Source organism: Peromyscus eremicus, chromosome 4, assembly GCF_949786415.1.
Source record: "Peromyscus eremicus chromosome 4, PerEre_H2_v1, whole genome shotgun sequence".
Classification (NCBI taxonomy): domain Eukaryota; kingdom Metazoa; phylum Chordata; class Mammalia; order Rodentia; family Cricetidae; genus Peromyscus; species Peromyscus eremicus.
Genome location: NC_081419.1, coordinates 120,144,934 through 120,166,582, shown reverse-complemented (window position 1 = coordinate 120,166,582; position 21,649 = coordinate 120,144,934). Strand labels below are relative to the sequence as shown.

The 21,649-nt window shown below is 41.4% G+C and overlaps 1 protein-coding gene across 2 annotated transcripts in view; it reads left to right on the top strand.

The window, feature by feature from the left end:
• Window positions 1-21,649, top strand: part of Ralgapa2 (Ral GTPase activating protein catalytic subunit alpha 2) — a 275,792-nt gene that overhangs the window by 191,755 nt on the left and 62,388 nt on the right. For both annotated transcript variants that reach the window (XM_059261570.1, XM_059261569.1), the window contains exon 37: window positions 11,266-11,393. In XM_059261570.1, coding sequence (XP_059117553.1) covers window positions 11,266-11,393 — 128 coding nt within the window. The remainder of the gene's footprint in view (window positions 1-11,265; window positions 11,394-21,649) is intronic.

Here is a 21,649-nt window from a genome sequence, read left to right as displayed (position 1 = left end):
CATCTAAGTAGAGACACCTGGAGCAATGCTAACATTAACCGATTTAGCATTAATAGCTTCATTATATAAGAATTTCTGATCAGATAGCTGTTACTTTTGTTATATTGCTTCAGCTTGTATTGTTGTCATTTTTTATCTCCTTGCTTGGCAACCAGGCAATGATTTGCAAATTTTTTTTGTCTTGATTAATTAAGCAATATAATTATCAGTAACCGTGATGCAGTCTTTGCTCAACAAAGCTTCTGAGAGAAAACAATGGTAAGTCTGTTAGTATGAATGCATTCCACGCGTCCCAGATGCATGAGGATATTATGGACAATGAGGGGAAAGGCCGCCTGTGAGCGAGGACAAAGAGTGCCACGCAGACTCGACACACTGCACATACCGCCAGGGACATGCTGCGGGCTCCCTGGGACACAGACGCCTCGTTAGATTACAGCTAGTCAGCAGAGATTAATTCTCAGCCATTTGGCGCAATAATTTACCCATTCCCCAGTCTTTTAACTAGTGTTCCTTACTATGGAACCGAAGGCTTTGTACTCAAAAGGTTTACTTAACCTTGGCTACTTTTAGGCATCTCCACCAAAATCATTATTTTTGCTTAGAGATTGTACTGATGCAGCTGCTTGAGCTGAAGAATATTTCTGTAGGAAGACAGAATATGCATATGTTTCAGAAATTGTAGATGGAGTCAGTGGCAATCTTTTAGCACCTGTATATTTCATATGAATACAGTGTGACTCTGGTCTAAATACATTTATTTTACTCATTTCTGGGCAGCCACACTTCTCTAAGAATAATTTTAATCCTTTTTAGGAGGGGGAAAAAACTCATCAGTACACAAAAGTCCTGCTCATTGGATAGAGTCATGCATATTCAAATTGTACTTTCATTCACTTGGCCTCATTAATAGCCTATGTAATAATGTGGGGCTATTTGTAATACAAGCTCACAGGCAGCATTACTTCCAAGTCCTTTGAAATTTAACATATTTCGCTTTTTCATTCCATACACCCCCTTTAAATATACAAATTATGTGCCTGGCAGAATCCGCCCCTCTTAATAATGCCCCGCATTTGTAAAATGGTACATTGAAGAAGCATGGGTGTGCTCCTGTGCGTGCACAAAACCCTCATGGCTGAGAGGATCTGCTCACTGTATGAACATTGCATTGAACCTCTGCCTTTCTCTTTTAAAAAAAGTGTGCTTTGCAACATTATTTCATTGTTAAGTTGATTTCCAAATAAGTCCATCCCCATCTCCGTAAATATTGACACAATAAAATTTTGATCATAGAAAAGAAATATGTAATTATCAGACTTACATTTTTCAACTACTTTCATCAGTCAACCATTCAGGAAAGACCTGTACCTAAGACAATGAGTGACTTAAAGGGTCACTTACTTTACCTTTGCCTTACCTTTTCCTAAGTTTCCCTGACTGCCTGTGGGCTCTGTTGAAGTGGTATCTGGGTCTCTTGTAGCTTCAGGGGTGTGTGCAGTGGAGATACATGTATGCATGCAGATGTATAGGAATGTATCCCTCTTCCAGATGATGCTTAGCTCAGGACCTTTGTCTGGAGCAAGCACCTACACAATGCCAGCAGAAGACTGATGTGCCAGAAGTCACAAGAGCATTTTAGCACATAAGTCTAAAAGGAGTCCAGCTTGGGCGTCTTTCTTTCTGCAAGGGAATGTTTTAAGCCTCCTGGAGTTGCCCCATTATACAGGGTGTATGTTTGCCTTTGCTTCGTGGTTTTGTAAATTTCTCTTGATTTCATATTATAATTTCTTAAATGTTTATCTTAATGCTTTGGAGATTCAATCAATTTACTTTAAAATGTTCTGGAGAATTCTCAAGGAAGTAAAATAGCTTTGGAAAATACTAAGAATTATTTACTTAGAAAAGATCATTGAAAATACCAAAGAGCCCGGTTTTATTACACTAACTTAGTAACTGGATTGCTGTAGTGTGCTCATTTAGGTCATGTATTATTAACATTGATTTTAGTAAAGGGGTGGCGGTAAGAACCACATGAAAGGCAACTTGCTTATAGGTGTTTTTTGAAAATCAACTTTTTTGCTAAAACACTGACATTGCTAGTTAGAGGAATTCCCTATATGATATGGATTTATATTAGCCCTTTTGTCCAGTTTTTGGAAGATTGAGTCACCCACAAGCAGGTGCCAAAAAATAGAAAACATTTATTTCACAAAAGGGCCTTGATCCAAACAGAAGAAAACCCACATTCTTAACTTAACTCCTACCTCACAGGAATTTGCCTTTTGAGATCTCCTTTTCAACTGAATTTCCTTAAAAGTTGGCACCATTCTCCTGTTTCTTACTTAGTCCTTGACATATTTGTCTTCCCTTTGTGAGTTTATCTTCCCTCTTTTGCTGAATGGACACCAAACAGCAAACTGAAGCCAGGCTTTGTGCCAGGAAGCAGGGCAGATCTCTTCTCTACTCCTGAGCTGCCACAGTGGGAAAGGCCACTTTGACCCAGGAGATAGGACATCTCCCGGCCCCTCCTCATGCAGCTTCCTAAGGTCCTACATGTGGGTGCACACCTGCTGGGTATTTAGCCTGACAGGGGAACGGGGTTTCGGGAGTGTGCTGGCCTCCACTGTGGAAGGAACAGCCCACTGCCTGGGGAGTGTATTGCTAGACTAAACTTGAAATTTAGTACTTTGTTTGTCTTCTATGTTGTCCTTCTTTAGAACAGGTACATGAGGAAGAAGAACACTTACCTTTCTTTTTTGAGACAGGGTCTCACAGAAATCTACCTGCCTCTGCCTCCCAAGGCATATGCCACCACACCCAGCCAAGAACACTTTCTTATTGAAAAATAGAAATAAACTTGCAAAGCGAAGTGCTAAAGATAGTAGGAAATTGTTCTTGTAGTTCTTTTTCTGACTTTGCTTGGGGTTTTGTGTTGTTGTTTCTTTGTTTTTTGGTGTTTGTCCTTGATGCGTGGGTCTAGCAGTGTGGAAAGAGCCAATAAATATGTGAATAAGTTGTTGAAACAGTTTTCTAGTAGCAATGGGTGTCACAGAGCAAAGGAAACAGAAGTGAGGGATAGGTGGTGCGGAGGCTGCTTTAGTTCCTACCAAAGTACACCAGGGCGTAAGCCAGAAAACCAACAGGAAGTCTCGAAGAAGCCGTGAGGAAACAAACCACCACAGAGACACACACGGTCACACTGCCTGGGATTTCTCTTGAGAAGCCATGTCAACAAGAAGAGATCCAGAGAGCTGTGCACAGGAGACCCGTGCACTCGGGGTGATGGAAGAAAAGACTGCCCAGAATTCTGGGTCTGGGGAAATGATCCTTCAAAAGTAGAGACTTCCACAACAGACAACAAGTTTTCAGGGAATTTATGCCCCGTAGGTTATCCTGCACTCAATGGTAAATTCTTCACACAGAAGGAAAAAAGAAAGGACTGTTTTTGTCAGGAGAGTGCTTGTCACATGAACATGAGGACCCAAGTTGAGGGAGATAGAGGCAGAGGATCTCTGGAGCTCCCTGGGTAGTCAAGTCAGTGAGCTCCAGGTTCCAAGAGAATGTGACAAGTAACTGATGAGGACACACATTGGCCTCTGGCCTTCATACATGTACATGCACACATACTCAAACAAACACCACACACACAAAGACAGTACATGCATCTACATAAAAAAAAAAGATAGCTTTAGAGAAGAAATAAATGAAGGTAAAATGAAATGCTTTGCTGGGGTGGCACACACTTTAATCCCAGCACTCGGGAGGTAGAGGCAGGTGGATCTCTGTGAGTTCGAGGCCAGCATGGTCTACAGAGAGAGTTCGAGGACAGCCAGGACTATACAGAGAAACCCTGTCTTGAAAAAAAACCCTCCCCAAAAAAGAAAAGAAGTGATGGGGCCAAGGGACTGGGGATGATCCTTGCATAGTGCCATTTAAAAAGGGCATTTTGGCTAGTTATGAAAGTACTTCAAACTTGGGACAACCTCTAAAAAAGTGTTTAAGGGCTAGACAGTAGTGGTGTACACCTTTAATCCCAGCACTTGGGAGGTAGAGGCAGAAGGATCTTTGTAAGTTTGAGGACAGCCTGGTCCACAGACTGAGTTCCAGGACAGCCAGGGCTGCACAGAGACACCCTATCTCAAAAAACAGAAATAAAAACATGTTTAAAATATGAAATGTAATTGATATGATAAATGAGAAGAAAAGTAGAATCATAAGAATGTTCAGATAAAACCAGAGAAGATGGAAGTAGAAGACCAAAAAGAGAACAAAAATAGCATGGCACATATTATTAACACTATCAATAACTTCTTTTTATAATCAGTGTCCTAAATATATGAGCTAAGAGGTAAGACAGAGGTTGGAGGTGTAGCTCGGTCATAAAGCACAAACTTAATGACGTGAGTGAACAAGCCTCAGGTTCAATCTTAACACTAGAAAAAAAACCACAGCCACTGTCAAGGTTAAAGAGAGACAGAGATAGAGACCAGGAGGAGGAGGAGGAGGAGGAGGAGGAGGAGGAGGAGGAGGAGGAGGAAGAAGAAGAAAAGGTCCAACAAGTAAGTCACCTAGCAAAGACCTTTAAATAAATGCTAATGAAGGATATGCTATGCTAGCACTAATCAGAAGAAAGATGGGCTAACAATGTCAGTCAACTTCAGGCAATGAAAGTGATCAGAGATGAAGGACTATTGCACAGTGATTCATGGGGACAGAGGCTCACTCCCTGGGTTGTGGTAATTGAGCTGGGACCCAGTGGAGCAGGTGTTCCAGCCCTCATCAAGTATGAAGCAGGGAGGACAGACAGACAGAGGACAAAGTCCTGAGGTAAGCCTGAGCTTCAGGAGTGAAGAAAGGAAAACATCCTATGTGGCCAGCGTCAGAGAAGCAAAAAAGAGGGGCCCGGCAGGCTGTGCGGAGCCTCTTGGGTCACAGTGGAATCTGGACCACTATTCTGACTTAGATGCCCTTGAGAAAAGCAGCAAGTCACTCAGTCTTCATCATTTCTCTGTAAAAATGGATATAGAAGAGTTGGGAGAACTACGTGCTCTGTGTTAAAGCACTAAGCTCCGAACTTGACTGTAGCCACTTTACTCATCAACTCAGATGTTCCTGAGCTTTTAAAAACCCTTGTCTGTGCTTAATATAATCTCTTAACTAATTAAAACATAGATTAATTATGTATGTAGGGCAAATTAAGTGATCAGCCTACTTATAAGACATTCATTGAGGTGCCATGTTGTTTCCCAACAGGACGTGCTCATTACTTGGAAATTATTTACTGTATTTACCCCAGGCTCTGCAAAATAGTTTAAATCTGTGTTCTCTCATCTTTCAGGAAACTAGCACAAATTCAACGAACCATATCTTGAGCAGCGCAATCCTTAGAGAGTTTCCCCTAAAGAGAGCTGTATTCTCTTGAAGACATCTCTGTTTCCCCTTGCCACATCCTACACTGAATCACAGAGCATATGAAAAGTGCTGCACATATAACATGTTGTACTTTCCACAATTTTTATTGTTTTTTCCCAAACAGAAAAATTGTCTTCTAATACTAACTTTTTAATTGATTTTTCTAGCTCTCACTTCAGTAACTCACATATAGACACGGAAATGCAAATACACCCTTTCAAAAGTTCATAATTCTTGTGGGATTGTGGACTTCCCCAAGGGGAAAGCTGTGACGAGATACTGAGTCGTAGCTCTCAGAGGTAGAGAGGTACTTACAGGTGGTGTGTTCCAGTTGTACCAGGAAGCCCTGGACGGTGTCCTACCATTGCGCATCCCTAGAGCAGGGCCAGCCTTTGGTCTGCATCTGCTTACCTAGAAGCTACTTCACCCTTTTGGCCTCTCATATCCTGATATGATACTTCTTTATTCCCCAAATGGTATATGATCCTTTCATGATTGTTCATTAGTACTTTTAGTTTTAGGTTTTCTTAGAAGATTGGTGAGAAATGTGGGAAAACACATTATTTGTAGTCTAATCAACCCCCTGAATGTTCTGTTTAAGTCTAGATGAAGCATTCTCCTTTAGAGCAGCTGGAACCTCATTTGTGGGGAGCAGGGAGTTATTCTTGACCAAGCATTTATGGGGAAAGCTGTTTTGGTCTGTCAAGCCGCTGACAACTCTCCGTGTGCCCCTTTCCCCTCACATGCAGATGCTCTTAATAGCCTCCCTACTTAATCTCTAAATCTAAAGTTATTTCCAAATTCACAGTTGCAGTGACCCTTACCATACGCTTACTGCTTCATAACGATTGTGCTCATTATGGCAGTTGCTCTTAACCTCTCAGATCCTTTCTTTACACCCATCATTCTGTGCTGTAAGCAGGTATGCTCCTAGTATAATAGCGTGTAGTCTCCCTCTACCTGACTTTGCCATTTTAGTCTCTGACCACCTAACTTTCAAGGACCACCTAAAAATTACATTTGCAGCCTCTGTGTGTAGATGTATAAAAATGAAGATTTTCTCATTTTTGTGTGCTTCAGAGTATCCATCCTGTATCCACATGAAAGACAAATATGTTCAGCAGAAACAAATCTAAAACCTTTGTATTCCATTACTGTCTTCTTGCATGATAAAGTCAGTGCCAAAAAGCCAGACACAAAAATCATGGCCATGTTTTTGTTATGAGTGCAATGCCTGCAGCGTTGGGATGTATAACTGGCCAACTAGGAAAGAAGGAAGTTTTCATCATGGACTGGATCTCAGTAAGCCCATACTGGCAATAGGCTGGTTCTAAAAGCTCAGAGTTGTCTGTGAAGCGTTTGCCCAGCTCTGGTTGGAAGCATCAAAATGTTCCAACTGAGTCCTTGGGGATTAGTTCTTATATATCCAATGAGGATTTGTCCAAAATATTGTCCTCGCCCTAGCTAGCTGGATACACCCTTAGGCCAATGTGCTTGACAGTGTTAACAGGTGCCATGAACTTCGGAATCACTACTTCTCAGCAAAAAGCTGCCTGTGTGTTCACAGCTGGCCAGTAAGAGAACTTGGATGTGAAAATGTCCTGCTCTGCACCCCAGCCTGAAGGGTATAAATTAGTTTGGGCTGTACTTTCTAGATGCATGGTGTCAGCATCACCACCTCACAGGGTCATAGGTCCCAAGTAGCTCCATAAATGAGTTTGCAGTGATCATCATACAGCAAAAGAAAGTGTGACTCCTCCCTTTGGCTCCATGGGTCCTGTGTGAACTGCTCTAGTATCTTGTCTTATGCTACAGTTTAGGGCATGCTTTCCTACAACTGAAGCAAGCCCCTACCCCATTCTTCCTAAGGAATGTCTTTACTTCCCTTAACCTCTGTCATCTCTGTACCATGCACCGCATTGAGTCCTTGAATGAATCTGTAAGAGGAAGTGATAGTGATGGTGAGTCTTCTTGTCAGATAGAGCAGATCTACGCAAGAGAGCTCGATCATCTCATTTGCTTAGATTCCTTCTATGAAGGTTTTGTGATTTTTCTTTTCTCTGTATGACCTACAAGATTTCTGAAGTCCATATTTTATGATGTTAGAATAATCATGATAATATATGCTATCATTTTCTTTTCTGAACAGTTGTTGCTGAGGATAGAAAAGTAGTTTCGTGAGTCCATTCTTTATCTATTGACATCTAGTTTTGATTGACCATTTCCCATAGGCCCTTTATTATAATTATACTACATAATCATATAATAATCTAACAATTAAAATAATAACAGTTTTGATTATTTCCTTCCAACTCATAATATCCACACACCCCCTTTCTTTCTCTCCTCTCCTGGCCAAACTCACTAATGAAAAGTTCTTCTCCCATTCACTCTCACATAGCAACCTTTCAGTGGCTCACTATTGCCATAGTTTAGTAGATGGGTAGTGCAAATTGTTTTTGGTTTTTTGTTTTTGTCCTGCAAAGTAGCAAGGAAACTATTCAAAGCACAGCTATAAAGCAGGACAGAATACACGAGCAGCAGGCCATAAGAGTGACGATACTCAAATGCCTAACAAGTTCCTTTTTATTCGATAGCTAAGAAATTTTTATAAATAGAATTCAAATTTAATGAAACTTATTTTAAAACCATCTTCTGAAATGATCGTCTTACTTTTCTCATTTAATACATTAATGTTTTTTAAGCATACACATTAATTTTTGTTTTTTTGGGTTTTTTTTGTTTTTGTTTTTCGAGACAGGGTTTCTCTGTGTAGCTTTGCGCCTTTCCTGGAACTCACTTGGTAGCCCAGGCTGGCCTCAAACTCACAGAGATCCGCCTGGCTCTGCCTCCCAAGTGCTGGGATTAAAGGCGTGCGCCACCACCGCCTGGCGTCACATTAATTTTTAATGAAGACTCACACATACCTTCTTGTGATGTATCTAGCTTGGTCATGATGTTCTATTATTCTGGCACACTGTTTAATTGTTTCCCTGGTATTCTGTTGAAAGATTTGGAAACATATTCATGAGTGATGGAAATCTCTATCCCAATAAGATGGGTGAGTTTATTTTCTGTTTTTCTTATGATCAATGCCTTCTGTGCCCTAATAAGTTTTTGTCTATCCACTGTTGTAAAGATTTTTTATGTTTCTTTTCAAAGTTTTAGGGGTTTTTTTTATTTTTAATTTTATTATTTGTGTGTGTGTGTTGGGCATGCCATGGCACATTCATGGAAGTGAGAGGAAAACTTGCAGAAATCTAGGGTGTGTTTTGGATGTCAACTCTGGTCATCAGACTTGGCAGCAAGGGCCCTTCCCCACTGAACCATCTTGTCATCCCCTTTGTAGGATTAGTGTTAATATTTCTGTCTGTAACCCAGCTCATTTTGTGTATGTGATGAAATGGAGGTCAGGGTTCAGTTTTTCATATGGCTATCCAGTTGTTCCAGAGTCTTTATTGAAATAAACTTCCTTTTCCTAATAAAATTAATGTGGTGCCTTATTGTCAAATAGTTGCTGTAAATGTGTGGCTCTATTCTCTGGCAGTATATTTTGTTTTGTCAATTTATCTATCCTGATACCACTGTTCTGATATCTTAATTACTGTAATTTTATATTATTCCTTGAAGTCAAATAATATAAATCATCTCATTACCGTCATAGCTAATTTCTATCTTTCTATTTCTGTATGAATTTAAAAGTACCTAATATATGTCTACCCGAATTTTAGTTGAGTTTGTGTTAGAATCTAAATCTTGATTCCAGAAGAGTTGACATCTTAAACAGTATTGAAACTTCCAGCCCATGAAGATTGTACTTTGAATTTATTCAGGTTTCCATGAATTTATGTTACCCCTCTTGGGTATTTTAAGTATATATGTGTAGCTCAAGTTTTTTTGTGTCCCACCTGGCTCACGGTCAGGACAAATCTCTCACCCACAGTCCCACAGCCTTTTATAAAATAATCACACAGATGCTTACATTAACTAAAACTGCTCAGCCATTAGCTCATACTCACTACTGACTAGCTCTTACACTTAAACTCAGCCCATTTCTGTTAATCTGTATGTTGCCACATGTTCAATGGCTTTACCTGTGTGCCATTACATGCTGCTTCCTGGACAGCAGGCTTGCGTCTCCTGACTCAGCCTTCCTCTTCCCAGAATTCTCCTTGTCTGCTTATCCTGCCTATACTTCCTGCCTGGCTACTGGCCAATCAGTATTTTATTTATCAACCAATCAGAGCAACACATATTCAAAGCATACAGAACATCCCACCGCATATATGTCTTGCACATCTTTTGTTAGAGTTGTTCTCTCTATACATGTGGAATGTGTGGAGTTTTCTGAAATATATTGACAATATTGCCCAGACTAGCTTTTAACTCATGGTCCTCCACCTAAGCCTCTCAAGTTGTTGGGACTACTGACCTGAATCATTGTGACTCCACTTTTACTTACTGTTATTGCTAATTGAGCGTCAGGTTCAGTGAGAGACCCTGTCTCCACAAAATGAGGTGGAGAGTGACTGAGGAAGATACCCAATGTCCATCTCTGGTCTCTACATGCGTACACACTCATGTGCACATGTACGTATATGCACAAACATGTGTACATACCACATACACACAAATGTAAGTTAGATGGTGTTCTCCACTTCTCTAAAACCCTCTAGAAGGCTTCTGTCTTCCTTAGAGTAGAAATTGAGGATTCTTACAATTTCTTACAAAGCTCTTCTTGTTTCCTTCCTGACTTCTCTTCCTCCTGGTCTTTCCTTTAATAATGTGGCTCTGGCAACTGTGATTCCTGCCTTTGCTTAAACACGCCAGTTCCGTTCCTGTCACAAGCTGGACACCTGTTGATCTTCATGGAATGTCCTTCCACCCATGGTCCTCATCTCTCCTGGTCCATTCCTCCATCTCCTGTAGCGTTGCCATGAAACATCTTTCATTAAAGCCCTCCCTCTCATTTCAATAAAATTGGAGATACACATCCACCCAAAAGTCCTTTGCTCCTCTCTGCATTATCTTTTATTTTACACATCATATACTGTATATGTTTAACTGTTTGTTTTCTGAAATCTGTAATAAACTTGGAGTTAGGCTATAGCAGAAATTTTGTGTGTGTGTGTGTGTGTGTGTGTGTGTGTGTGTGTGTTCTTCACATGCCCCTTTAGTGAATAGATTAGAATAAAAGGTCTATCATAATAAATATTGTGCAAATTAATGAAAAATCAAGAGAAATTGTAGGTGTATATAAGAGTTACTAGCCAGATCCAGTTCCAAATCTCACAGAGCTGACAGCCTCCATGTTAGTGAGTAGAATTAATGAAGTTCTAATAGAGGGGAAAGGAAGAGCAAAGAAAGAAATCCAAAAAAGACATCCATGAACACTATGGTTTGCCCATATGATGGAAATGGATCTAGCAAAAGAAAACCAAGCCTCTCTTAAAAGCAGAAGGGAGTGAGGATGATGCAGGATCTTGGAAGCAGAGGATGGAAAATTAAGAAAATGAAGACTGTTAATAGGAGAGTGGCAGGAAGTACATCTGTGGGCCATGCATTGTACCATGGCATAGGCATGTAGAAAGAATAATGCCACTTCTGTGAATGACAGTGCAGGATAGTAGGGGGAAACTTCATAATTTGCCATTTAAAAGGCCTTATAGAAAGTCCTCGTGGAAAAGCCTGGTGGGACAATGCTGTGCTCATTGACTTGAAAGCTCTCAACTTGCTCTGGGTGACAGCCTGTGTATTCATCCCCAGTCTTTTCACATAGAGCATCAGTTCTCCAATCTCTGCCCTAACTGTTGCTGGGTCTGAACATAGTTTTTCTGTTATGAATCCTAGGTTCCGTTCTTTGGGCCTCTGTTCGATGGAGCCATCGTGAGTAGGAAGCTGCTGCCAAGCCTTATCTGTGCCACGTGCATCAATGCCAGCAGAGCGGTGAAGTGCCTCATCCCACTCTATCAGAGCTTGTATCTTTTTGCTGTACATATGTAACTTATTAACCGTCCCCAGGGTAAGATTCCTGGCAAGCTTTCAGGAGAGGTAAGTGGGCTTCAGGCCCAGGCTGTGGTGCTGTTTGTTGATTTCTATGAAATACAGTGATATTATGCTGCATTGAATATAGAATTTGTTTTCCTAGTTTGTTCACGAGTCTGTCTGAGAGGCTGTGACTGTCATGATGTTCAAGCTCATGGCTTCTGGGGTTTTCCCCAGAGTCAGTCTTTTTTTCTATCTCGAGTCACATTCCGCTGTGTAGAAAGAGGAATATTGAGCAAATCATTGCAAGTCTCATTCAGAGCACCACAAAGCAAAAGCAAATGAAATGACTAATAAACAAGAAACTGTTCACCATACCTGAGAAATGCAGAGTTCTGAATGATCCAACTACAATGAAGGAAGGAGAAATTACACCTAGCAGAGAGGAGAGCGAAGGGAGTCCCTGAAACAAGTTGTATCTGGATTCATCAGTAAGAGTGGAAAGAAATTTTTTTTTGTAATTTTCTCCAATCATTAATATTTCTTCTTTTAATCCCTGACCTCATCTCTGAAAACAGAAGAAATTTCATGTTTCTAATTTTTCTTTCAAACATTAATTGGCATGTGTATCCTTAAATTCACATGTGATCTCTAACTATAAGAAAAGAAAAAGATTAAGATGAGTGATGTCGTAAAACCACTATAAAAACCATCTGACTTCCTAATAAAACTTAGAATTTCTTTGTTTCTGATTGCTATTGATAATGATTAAAAACACATTCTATTTGACCTCTCTCCATAGACTTCTCCCAGCCTAATTATAAGTGATGTATTATTAGTGGGTAGATGGAGAGTGAAAAATAATGTGTAAAGAGATACAGTTTGTGACATACCTTTCATTAAAATATTGGTCATTCGGTTGACTAATATCCTGACTTTAGATTTTAAAAATACATATGCCATGTGGCAACTTAAAATTATCATAGAAATTAGTAGTAGAAAAGAGCTATTAGGTCCCATCTGGTCCCTCCCCTGGGGCCAGGCTGCATTATTCCCTCCAGCACACTCTCCCTCTTTGTCCAGGCTGGTGGGGAGTGTTTGGAGGTAGCACTCAGAGACTTCCAAAACACCCCAGACATAATCTATAGCTGCTGCCACTTTCTCTTCCAGCATGGAGTTTTTATTTCACACAAACTGCAGCTTATAGGAACTTCTTGACAAAAATGAAAAAGACCTATCCAACAACTGATCTGTCAGTTGACATATGAGCTGGGATGAGCTAGACACCTGTCTGTCAAGGATGCTGGACCAAGGCAACAAAAGTCCTTTGAAAACAAGAGCTTCCTATTTTGTAGAAGTCCACTGTGTTTTGTTTTGTTTTTGTTTTTGTTTTTAATCCTGCCACCCTCTCCACTTATCAAGCACATCACAACATAAATGCTTTGCCATTTTGCTGAATGGTAACTAGGTACCTTTGGATCAGTCAGATTTAGGGAAAACAGTATTTTTAAAAGTTGGAAAGATAACGATCAGTATCTCCTTAAAAACCTCAAGGAAATCATATCATGACTGTGGGTGCCAGTACCCAAAAATAGCTCACAAAATAGATGATTTGACATCCTAGAGGACAACTTAATATTAAAAGGAGGAAAAAAATAATAACAAGACCTATTATATTGATCATTATAAAGTTTGAAATACTTTTCTCTTCTATATATTCTTTAATTAATTTGTTATTAATCTAAAACAGTAAATCAGATGATATAAACAAATTTTTATCCAGATGTAGTCATGTGAGAAAAACTTTGTGATCATACAGTGACTGTTTCTGTCTGCAGAACTGTTAATACTCTGGTCAGAAATAAGGAATATAATCAAAATGAGGAAATGGGAGGGAGAAAAGAAGTCCTCACTAAGTTTTACAACTATATCCAGATGCCTGTGTCAGCTGCTCCCGTAATGTTCACTAGAACGTTGAAGTCCTCAGAGTGCTCTGGGGAACATCTGGACTACTTCAGTGTCATAGCTGATACTGGAATTCACTGCTTCATATATTCATATAGTTGAATTCTGAAAAACACTGAATATTCTAACCAGTCCTAATTCTGAGTGCTAATTGCATTTCTTCATTTACCAAACAAACAGTTCCTGGACTGTCTGCCAACTCCATGCTAGAAGCTAGGGCTACCGCAGCACAGCAGGGATCCAGGAGCCAAGTCCTTGTGCACACATTTTAGAAATGAAACCTAAGGAGTGCTCAAGCTGACTGGTTCCCCTCTCTTCTGAGAACAAGTGAAACTGAGAGTTGGGGTGAACAAGAATCAGGATAAGGGGGCCCTCTCTAAAGCAGAGATTGGAGAATGAGAAGGAAACTGTCTTCAGAAGCGTAGGTGACATTCTGGGCAGAGGACCCAAGATTCAGTGCTCTAGGGGGTGGGGAGTGGGGGGCGGTACATATATATTGCATGAATCCTGTACATGTTCAGATCTAACAGGTTGCCTGTGATGGACCAAAAAGTCAGCCATGGTAGGAATGGCATTCTAGGTGACCTCCAAATAAGCTTCTCAGACTTCCAGCTTGCATGCACCTCCGAGTTCTCATCTTAGCCCAGCATGCTAGAGGGTCCAGCCAGGGCTGCCCAGTAGACAGTGGGTAGGCAAGGGGTGTAGGTGCCACCACACCCTACAAGCCTGTGCAGACCCCTTGGATGTGTCTTGATCAGTGCCAGTGGCTTAACCTGACCAATGAGGACCGAATATGTGGTGCTCCTCTTTACGAGAGGAGAAAACGCCTTGAAAGGTCCTGAAGTATAAAGCACTATCCATTTTTCTGCGGCCTTCCAATGATTTCTATTTATCATCACTCAAAGTAAAGGAGTGTTAAATTTTAAATTTTTGGCATTGATTTTTTTTATCATTCTAAATTATATAATACTAACTTGATAGCAAATCTATAAGCTCTCAACTCATCATCCAGAATCAATGGAATTTTGCAATTCATATTCCATAGCTCATGTGTGCATATGTTTTGTTCTTAGTAAAAAACACTGCACAAAACAGTTTTACCTGTACATGGTTTGTTCTTCTTGTATGTGTATTCTAGCAGCCATCTCCACTGTTAGTTTGCTGCTGAGCAAGGAAGCACTGATAGGCAGAGAAACCTGGGTCACTCTGTAATCCCTTTCCATCTGGGGTAGTTTGCAGAGTAAATGATTGGCTACTACAAGGGAGTAATGCAGCTAAGGAAGGGTTTGATAGGGTTCTTTGGTTGCTCATGGCTCTGTGGTCACTCACTGCTACTTTCTTTCTACATTCAAAGCAAGTTCTGCTTTGGAAGAAGAATGTAACCTCTCAGCTTTTATGACATCTTAGTCATTGAGGAAACAGGTTCTCATGTCCAGCTGCCCAAGCCATGTGGCCCTGAAGCCCTGCCTGAAATCCCCAGTACATATTGAGGAACTCTGGCTCCAAATATCTGGCATTGGTAGGTGTGTGTGTGTGTGTGTGTGTGTGTGTGTGTGTGTGTGTGTGGTTTTTTTTGTTGTTATTGTTTTTCCCCTAAAGTCAGGCAATATATCCCTTAGCACAACTGTATCGGTGTGAGCTCAGACTCATTAAGGAAGGAAGCAGCTTGTGTCTGCTGCCCTAGAAGAAAACTTCACTTAAAGACCAAATATCAGAGAAAGAATTACTGATACCTGTTCCCTTGAGATGCAAGGCACAGAGTTGAGCAATAAGAATTTCCTTGTCACCCAGGCTTTTTTAAATATCCACCCTGTGTCCTTGTTTTGCGTCTAATATGTAGATTATAGTTGTGAAATCAAACATTGACAAGCTGCTCGTTTTATCTCAATGTCACTCACTTTCTAGGTGTCCAAATGGCCATTTTGTGAACAAAGGCCATGTGGTTTATCCAGACCTTTGTAAATCCTTAGGTGGGAGCACTTGCCTTCTTGTGTAGTGACTGCACACTGACCCACGCTGAGCCTGATGATAGCCAAAGCAGAGAGCCCGTGAAATCACTTAGTTATTTCTACCACCCCATTCTCTCCCCAGTTGATTGATACTTAACTTCCTTAGAATAAACTTGATTGGGATCCATTTTCATGTACATTTTAACTAATAGCAGAAATGTGGACAGTTAAGTGTCAATTCGACTCTACAATGTTAAAAAAAATGCACTTCTAATTAATTGGGAATTGGAAGCACTGCCCGAACAAATTTGCCTTTGGGGCTTTTTTTGTTTTGTTTTTTAGCAGTAAATCTAGCTTAGGGTCAATATCAAAGGAGTTCCTATATGAAGTTCTCTTGGCTAATTGATCAAACAGTTGGAACTGTGTGGGAAAGTCACATAGAGGACTGAAAAAATATCATTGTCTCCCATTAAAAAAAATGTGAACACAGTAGGGCTGTGTGTAGAAAGCACCCCCTAATGGTGCTCAGCCTTTTGTGTCTTGTAGGCTTTCCTGTAACCTCCTCAGTGGGCTGAATTAAATCTGCCAAGCATGCCTTCATCCTGTGGCCACTGTACCACTGAGTAGTGAGAGCCAGCTCACCTACCATCTGCCTCTTCTATTGCTCACAGGCAAGCAGGGCCTGTTCCTGTGCCTAGAGCACAGTAAGCGGGAAGCTTGCCACATGTTATGTTTACAGTTCCCAAGCCAACTAAAAATTCCAAAATGAAACTGTGGTCTGCTGATAGAAGTTTCTACAACCTTTTGAGCCAAGGGCTTTCATTCTGGTCAGATAACTTGTTTCAGGGAAAAGGTTCCTTCACCATATGCAATATGCCCATTAAGAGGAGTTCACCCCGAATCAAGCAGATGGTGGCTTTCCAGAATAAACGTCCACTTCCATAGAATAATAGTCTCAGTGGCATTTGCCATCTCTACTCTCTGGAAGTATCAGTATTTGATGGAGAGAACTGGTGTTGCCTATGATAACATAATCGTATGCCTCTTTCTGTCACGAGTGAGATTTGCTTTCATTTTCAGCTAACAGGTACATAAACATTTGGTAATACTAAAGCTTCTCTCTTAGACATGTGACTTTAATATCATCACTAGATTCTGCTCCCAGTTTACACAGCTTCAAAAATGACCTCCTCCCTAAAGCTCTGACAATCCAGGTTCTTTCTTCTCTGGTGGGATCCTGAGCTCTCCTTCCAGGACAGACCTTTGATTTCTTCTGCCCATCTCCCCCACACGGCAGAAAGGAAACCAAGCCATACCATGTGTTGTATTTTGCCACACACAACCAATTATGCATTCGTCAACATTTGCAGCCTTCATGTCATATGCCAGGCACCATCCTAGCCACTAGGAATATAAATGTGAATAAGATATTCCAAGGGAGAGGACACTGTGTTTGCTCATGGACCAGGCTATGAAAGTCCATTACATATGAGAATGACAGATGCTTCTGTATGGCAGAGTGTAGGGTATGCACGTGCAGGTACAGGCACACAGAGAAGTCAGGCAGTGAGAGCATGCACAAAGCTGTGGAAGCAGTTCTGAGAGAGAATGGGTCCTGGTCTGTAGCAGAGGCAAGGGGATAGATTAGAATCTATGCAGGGGTGGACTGATTCAGTGTATAACCATAGATAGTCTTCTGTGGAGCAATTATAGAGTAGACTTTGAAGGAACAGGTAGGTATAGAGACATAGGAAAGGGGAGCAAAGAGGAGAGAGAGGAAGCTTTGCTTTCAGCAAACTGGCCAAGCAAGACATAGCCTAGTAGTTGGCTTCATCCATCATTGGAGCCAATAGTCTCAGGTCTTTACATGGAAAATTGTGTGTAAGAAGACTGAGAACTGAGTTACTACAAGGGAGGAGTCAAGACATACCAGATAATTACAGCACCAGAAAGAAGTAAAACACTTTAGGATGGGATTGAGCACTTATGGAGGGGAAACTAATGTAAGGGGGACTGAATTTAAGTAGACTGAATGGCAGCAAGTTGCAGATGGAAGGGATGGGTGATGCTTTAAGAATTGGGACCTCTATGCTGAGCAGTGGTGGTGCACACCTTTAATGTCATGGTTGGTCTACAGGACAGCCAAAGCTGCACAGAGAAACCCTGTCTTAAAAACAAAAAAAAAAAAAAAAGAAAAAGAAAAAGAAAAAGAAAAAACAGAATTGTTACTTCTACACAGACCTACAAGAAAAAGAGTTGTAATGGGTATTTCTACTGCTTGGTATTGACTCTAAAGCACGTTCTACTATAGGTGCAAACATTTGGGAGATAGTCTCACCTTTCAGAAAACCAGAAGTGAACCCCAAAAATGTACCACTTAGGATTCATGCCTTAACAGTTGGAAAGCATGTTGTGACTTTGAGTGTTGCAGAAAGTGGTGGCTTTGTACTCAAGTTTGTATGTGAATGGGAGAAAAGTAGAAGAAGACTGTACTCTAGACACTTGGAGAGCACAGTGCAGACACTAAAGTTGAGAGGGGGAAAAGGAGGACAGAAACAAAAGAAAAGAAAGAAAGAAGGAATGGAGATTCCTAACAATGAGATTTTTAAGTTTCAGTTACACAGGGTATGGTAGCTCACACCTATAGTTCAGCACTCCGGAGGTGGAGGCAGAATGTCGGGAGTGCAAGGTTACCTTCAGCTTCATAGCAAATCCAAGGCTAGCCTAGGACACTTGAGACCTGCCTCAAAACCAACAAATCAGTAAATAAAATCAAAATGATTTCCCTGAGAAAGAAGAAGGAGAGGCATGAAAGAGCAACCAAAGTAGTTGCTCAGGAAGTTGGTTTCTGGTAAATTCGAGTTGAAAATCTGTACATTAAGATTAAAGGAGCCCCAAGTGCTTAGAGGATCGACACTCATAATAATGTCCCCAGAGTTCCCATCTTCTGGAGCTGTCATGGCATAGAGAATACACCAAAAAGAAAGGAGATTGGCTCCTACGAGTAAAGTCCTTGTTCAGACCACCCATATCCACCATTACACAGAGCACATATGTAGCAGAGCTCAGAGCCATAGAGATGTGTGCGCACACACACACACACACACACACACACACACACAAATCACTGAAAACAGAAAAATATTCCTCTCCTTTCTGAATAAGGTTAAAGGCTGAATTTTGAGGCATTGCTTGGATCCCTTGTAAATATGTAAGACTAAAATCGTTAAACAGCTCCTGAAACTTCAGAAAAGAATGTGTTCTCAAAGAGTAGGGTGTCAAAAACACATAACATTTTTTTTCAGAGCTTAGAAGCTTACAAATACAAATGTTAACTTTGACAAAGTATCATGATCACCTGGCAGACATGAATGAGAACTATGGGACGCTGAGAGATGGGCGACTTCACTGTGGCCAGAATTGCAGTACCTTAATTCTGGAACTACACTGGGCTGCTTTCTGTACATTAGCCTATCTTCCTATTCAACAGTTTTATTAATGACTTAGCGAAGTTCTAGAACTATCATTTGAAAAAAGGGTGAGGGGAATGAGTGGGTTAACTAACCCAAGGCCATGTCAGAAATTAGAGTTGTCTCAGCAGATGATACCTTTGGCCCAAATAAGAGAACTGGAAAGCATGAAAGAAATGCCATATGCTTGGGCTGGGTAGCCAGCTGTGTAAGAGCAGGAATGGGCTGACATGGCTTGACAGGAGCCATCCTGAACAACAGTGGAAATTTGGAATGACCACAGATTTCATGGGAGAGATGGAAGGGTGACCTGTGTAGCAGTTGGCAGCACCAGTGTTCTCTATGACGTGGTGCAAAAAAGCTCAAGAGCCACTCCTAGGAGTTAGGATACTGCCTCTGCTCCTACAGCCTCAAGCATCATCATCCAAAAGGTAGTGTGCTACTCTGGGTGCCACATTAGAAGAAGGGCCTCACAACTCGAAGCCAGTCTAGAGAAAGTCTGGCCATTATGCAGTCTTAGGCATCTGGAAGCTATTAAAACCAAGAAGGCATCATCTCTAGTACCCAGGAGGTTGTAAATGAACCTACCTGCGGAACTGAGACCAGTGGGCAGAGCCAGCCAGAGAGCAGCTTTAGCTCAACGTCATGCAAACAGCCAGAGCCTAGAACCAGCAGACCAGCTGCCTGCAGGCTGAATCCAGCCTACAGATGGGCTTTGTTTGAACTGCACTTAGCCTCCTTGAGCTACCAAAACACAAAACTGAAGATTGTCAGCCACAGTGGAAAATGGGGAGACTTTGCATTTTTAAAAATTGTAATTTTTTTTTAACGAGTATTTTATGTATGAGTGTTTTGCCTGTATGTGTGCCACATTCATGCCTGGACCCTGCAGAGGCCAAAAGAAGGCATGAGGTTGCAGACTGTGGTGAGTCCTCATCAGTACTAGGAACCCATCCCAGGACCTCTTCAAGAGCAGTATGGACTTTTAACCATTGAGCCATCTTTCTAGCCCCTAAAAAATGTAGATTTTTTAAAAAAGATTAGTTTATTGATGTGTGTATGCATGTGTATATGCACATGTGTATACAGGTATGAGCAACTCTGCACTCTTGGAACCTAAAAGAGGGGGGCATTGGATCTCTCAGAGCTGGAGTTATAGCCATTTGTGGCTGCCTGGCTTGTCTTGAGTGCTAAGATCTGAACTCTGCTTCTCATGATTGTTCAGCAAGCACACTTAACTGCTGAGCCATCTCCTCATTCCCCCAAAATATAGGTTTTGTTTTTGGGGTTTTTTTGTTTGTTTGTTTTGTTTTTTGTTTGCCTGTTTGTTTTTGGTTGTACGCCTAGCCTTTAACAGCTGAGCCATCTCTCCAGCCCACAAAATGTAGGTTTTTGTTTGTTTGTTTGTTTGTTTTTAATTTCTCCTAAAGACTAAGAATATCTGAGTTTGCCAGTGGTGGTGATACACCCCTTTAATTCCAGCACTTGGAGGCAGAGGCAGGCAGACCTCTGAGTTTGAGGCCAGCCTGGTTTACAGAGTGAGTTCCATGACAGCCAAGGCTACACAAAGAAACCCTGTTTTGAAAAACTAAAAAATAAAATAATAATAAAAAATAATATCTGAGCCTACTGGATCTCTGTCCCATTCTGCTGGTAGCACCCAGCCTCTTTACTAGACACCTGTCCTTCTAGCCACTATAGTCCACACCTCGTGAGACCCAGTACCAGCACCACCATCATGGCTACCAGGTCCCAACAGTAAAGCAGCATCCAGTTCTGCCTGGAAGTCTAGTAAGTGCTGCCTTTAGGCATTTTCATTGTGGTGCCAGCCTGGTTCCTATAAATAATGAGTTTCAAGCCTTGGTTGTGAAAACTAGAAGATCCCTGCTGGGAGTTACATGGCTGGAATGTTTACTTTTTACCCAGTAAGTATTAAAATAAAGGGTAGGAGATGTCTCCTTCAATGGCTTGTAGAGAATGCCCTGCCCTATGATAAAGGTCTGCTTTTGGGGGTCAAAGCTGCCCAGGACATAAAGCCTCTAGGAAGCACCTGATTGCAGGGGAAGCTTTCATGAAAAGAGAGGAACTATTTCGTCACTTTTTGGTATGCAGTGACACTTAAAAAGACCTCATCTCAAGAAAACTAACCCTTCTAACAGTCTGTAAGAAACCAGGCTGATGCTGTGCCTGGGAAGATGTCCAAAGGAGCCTGGGCTCTTCCTCACTTGGCCACTGTCTCAACTGGGTCGCTCCCCTCTCTCTGCTAGGCTGTCATGGGCAGAGATGCTGCTTCCCACGCTGCTGACCTGAGGGTCACTTTGCTGCACCCCACCCCACTTGCTACTCGTGGGTCTCTCCTATGACATGGATTCCCATCCTCCCACACCATCTCACCTACACGGTCTTTGTTCCCTTGAAGTCTGCGCCAAGATCCACTCACCTCTGCATTGAGTATTCAGCTCCCAACCATACTGTGGGGTTCCCAGTATGCCTTGTTTTCTTTCTCTTCCTGTCACTCCCCCTTTACCTCCTGGTACATTATGCATATCTGTGTACAGCTGGGAGATGGAGGCGGGCTGTGCAGGCAGTGAAGGAAAGAAAACATTCATTTAGTAAACTCATTTTGGAAAACAGTATCAAAAGATAAATACTTTATATACTTCAAATACTTTATAACATTGCATTTTTGTTGTTGTTGTTTTCGAGACAGGGTTTCTTTGTGTAGCTTTGCACCTTTCCTGGGACTCACTAGGTAGCCCAGGCTGGCCTTGAACTCACAAAGATCCACCTGCCTCTGCCTCCCGAGTGCTGGAATTAAAGGCATGTGCCACCACTGCCCGGCTGCATTTTTTTTTTTTTTTCAGA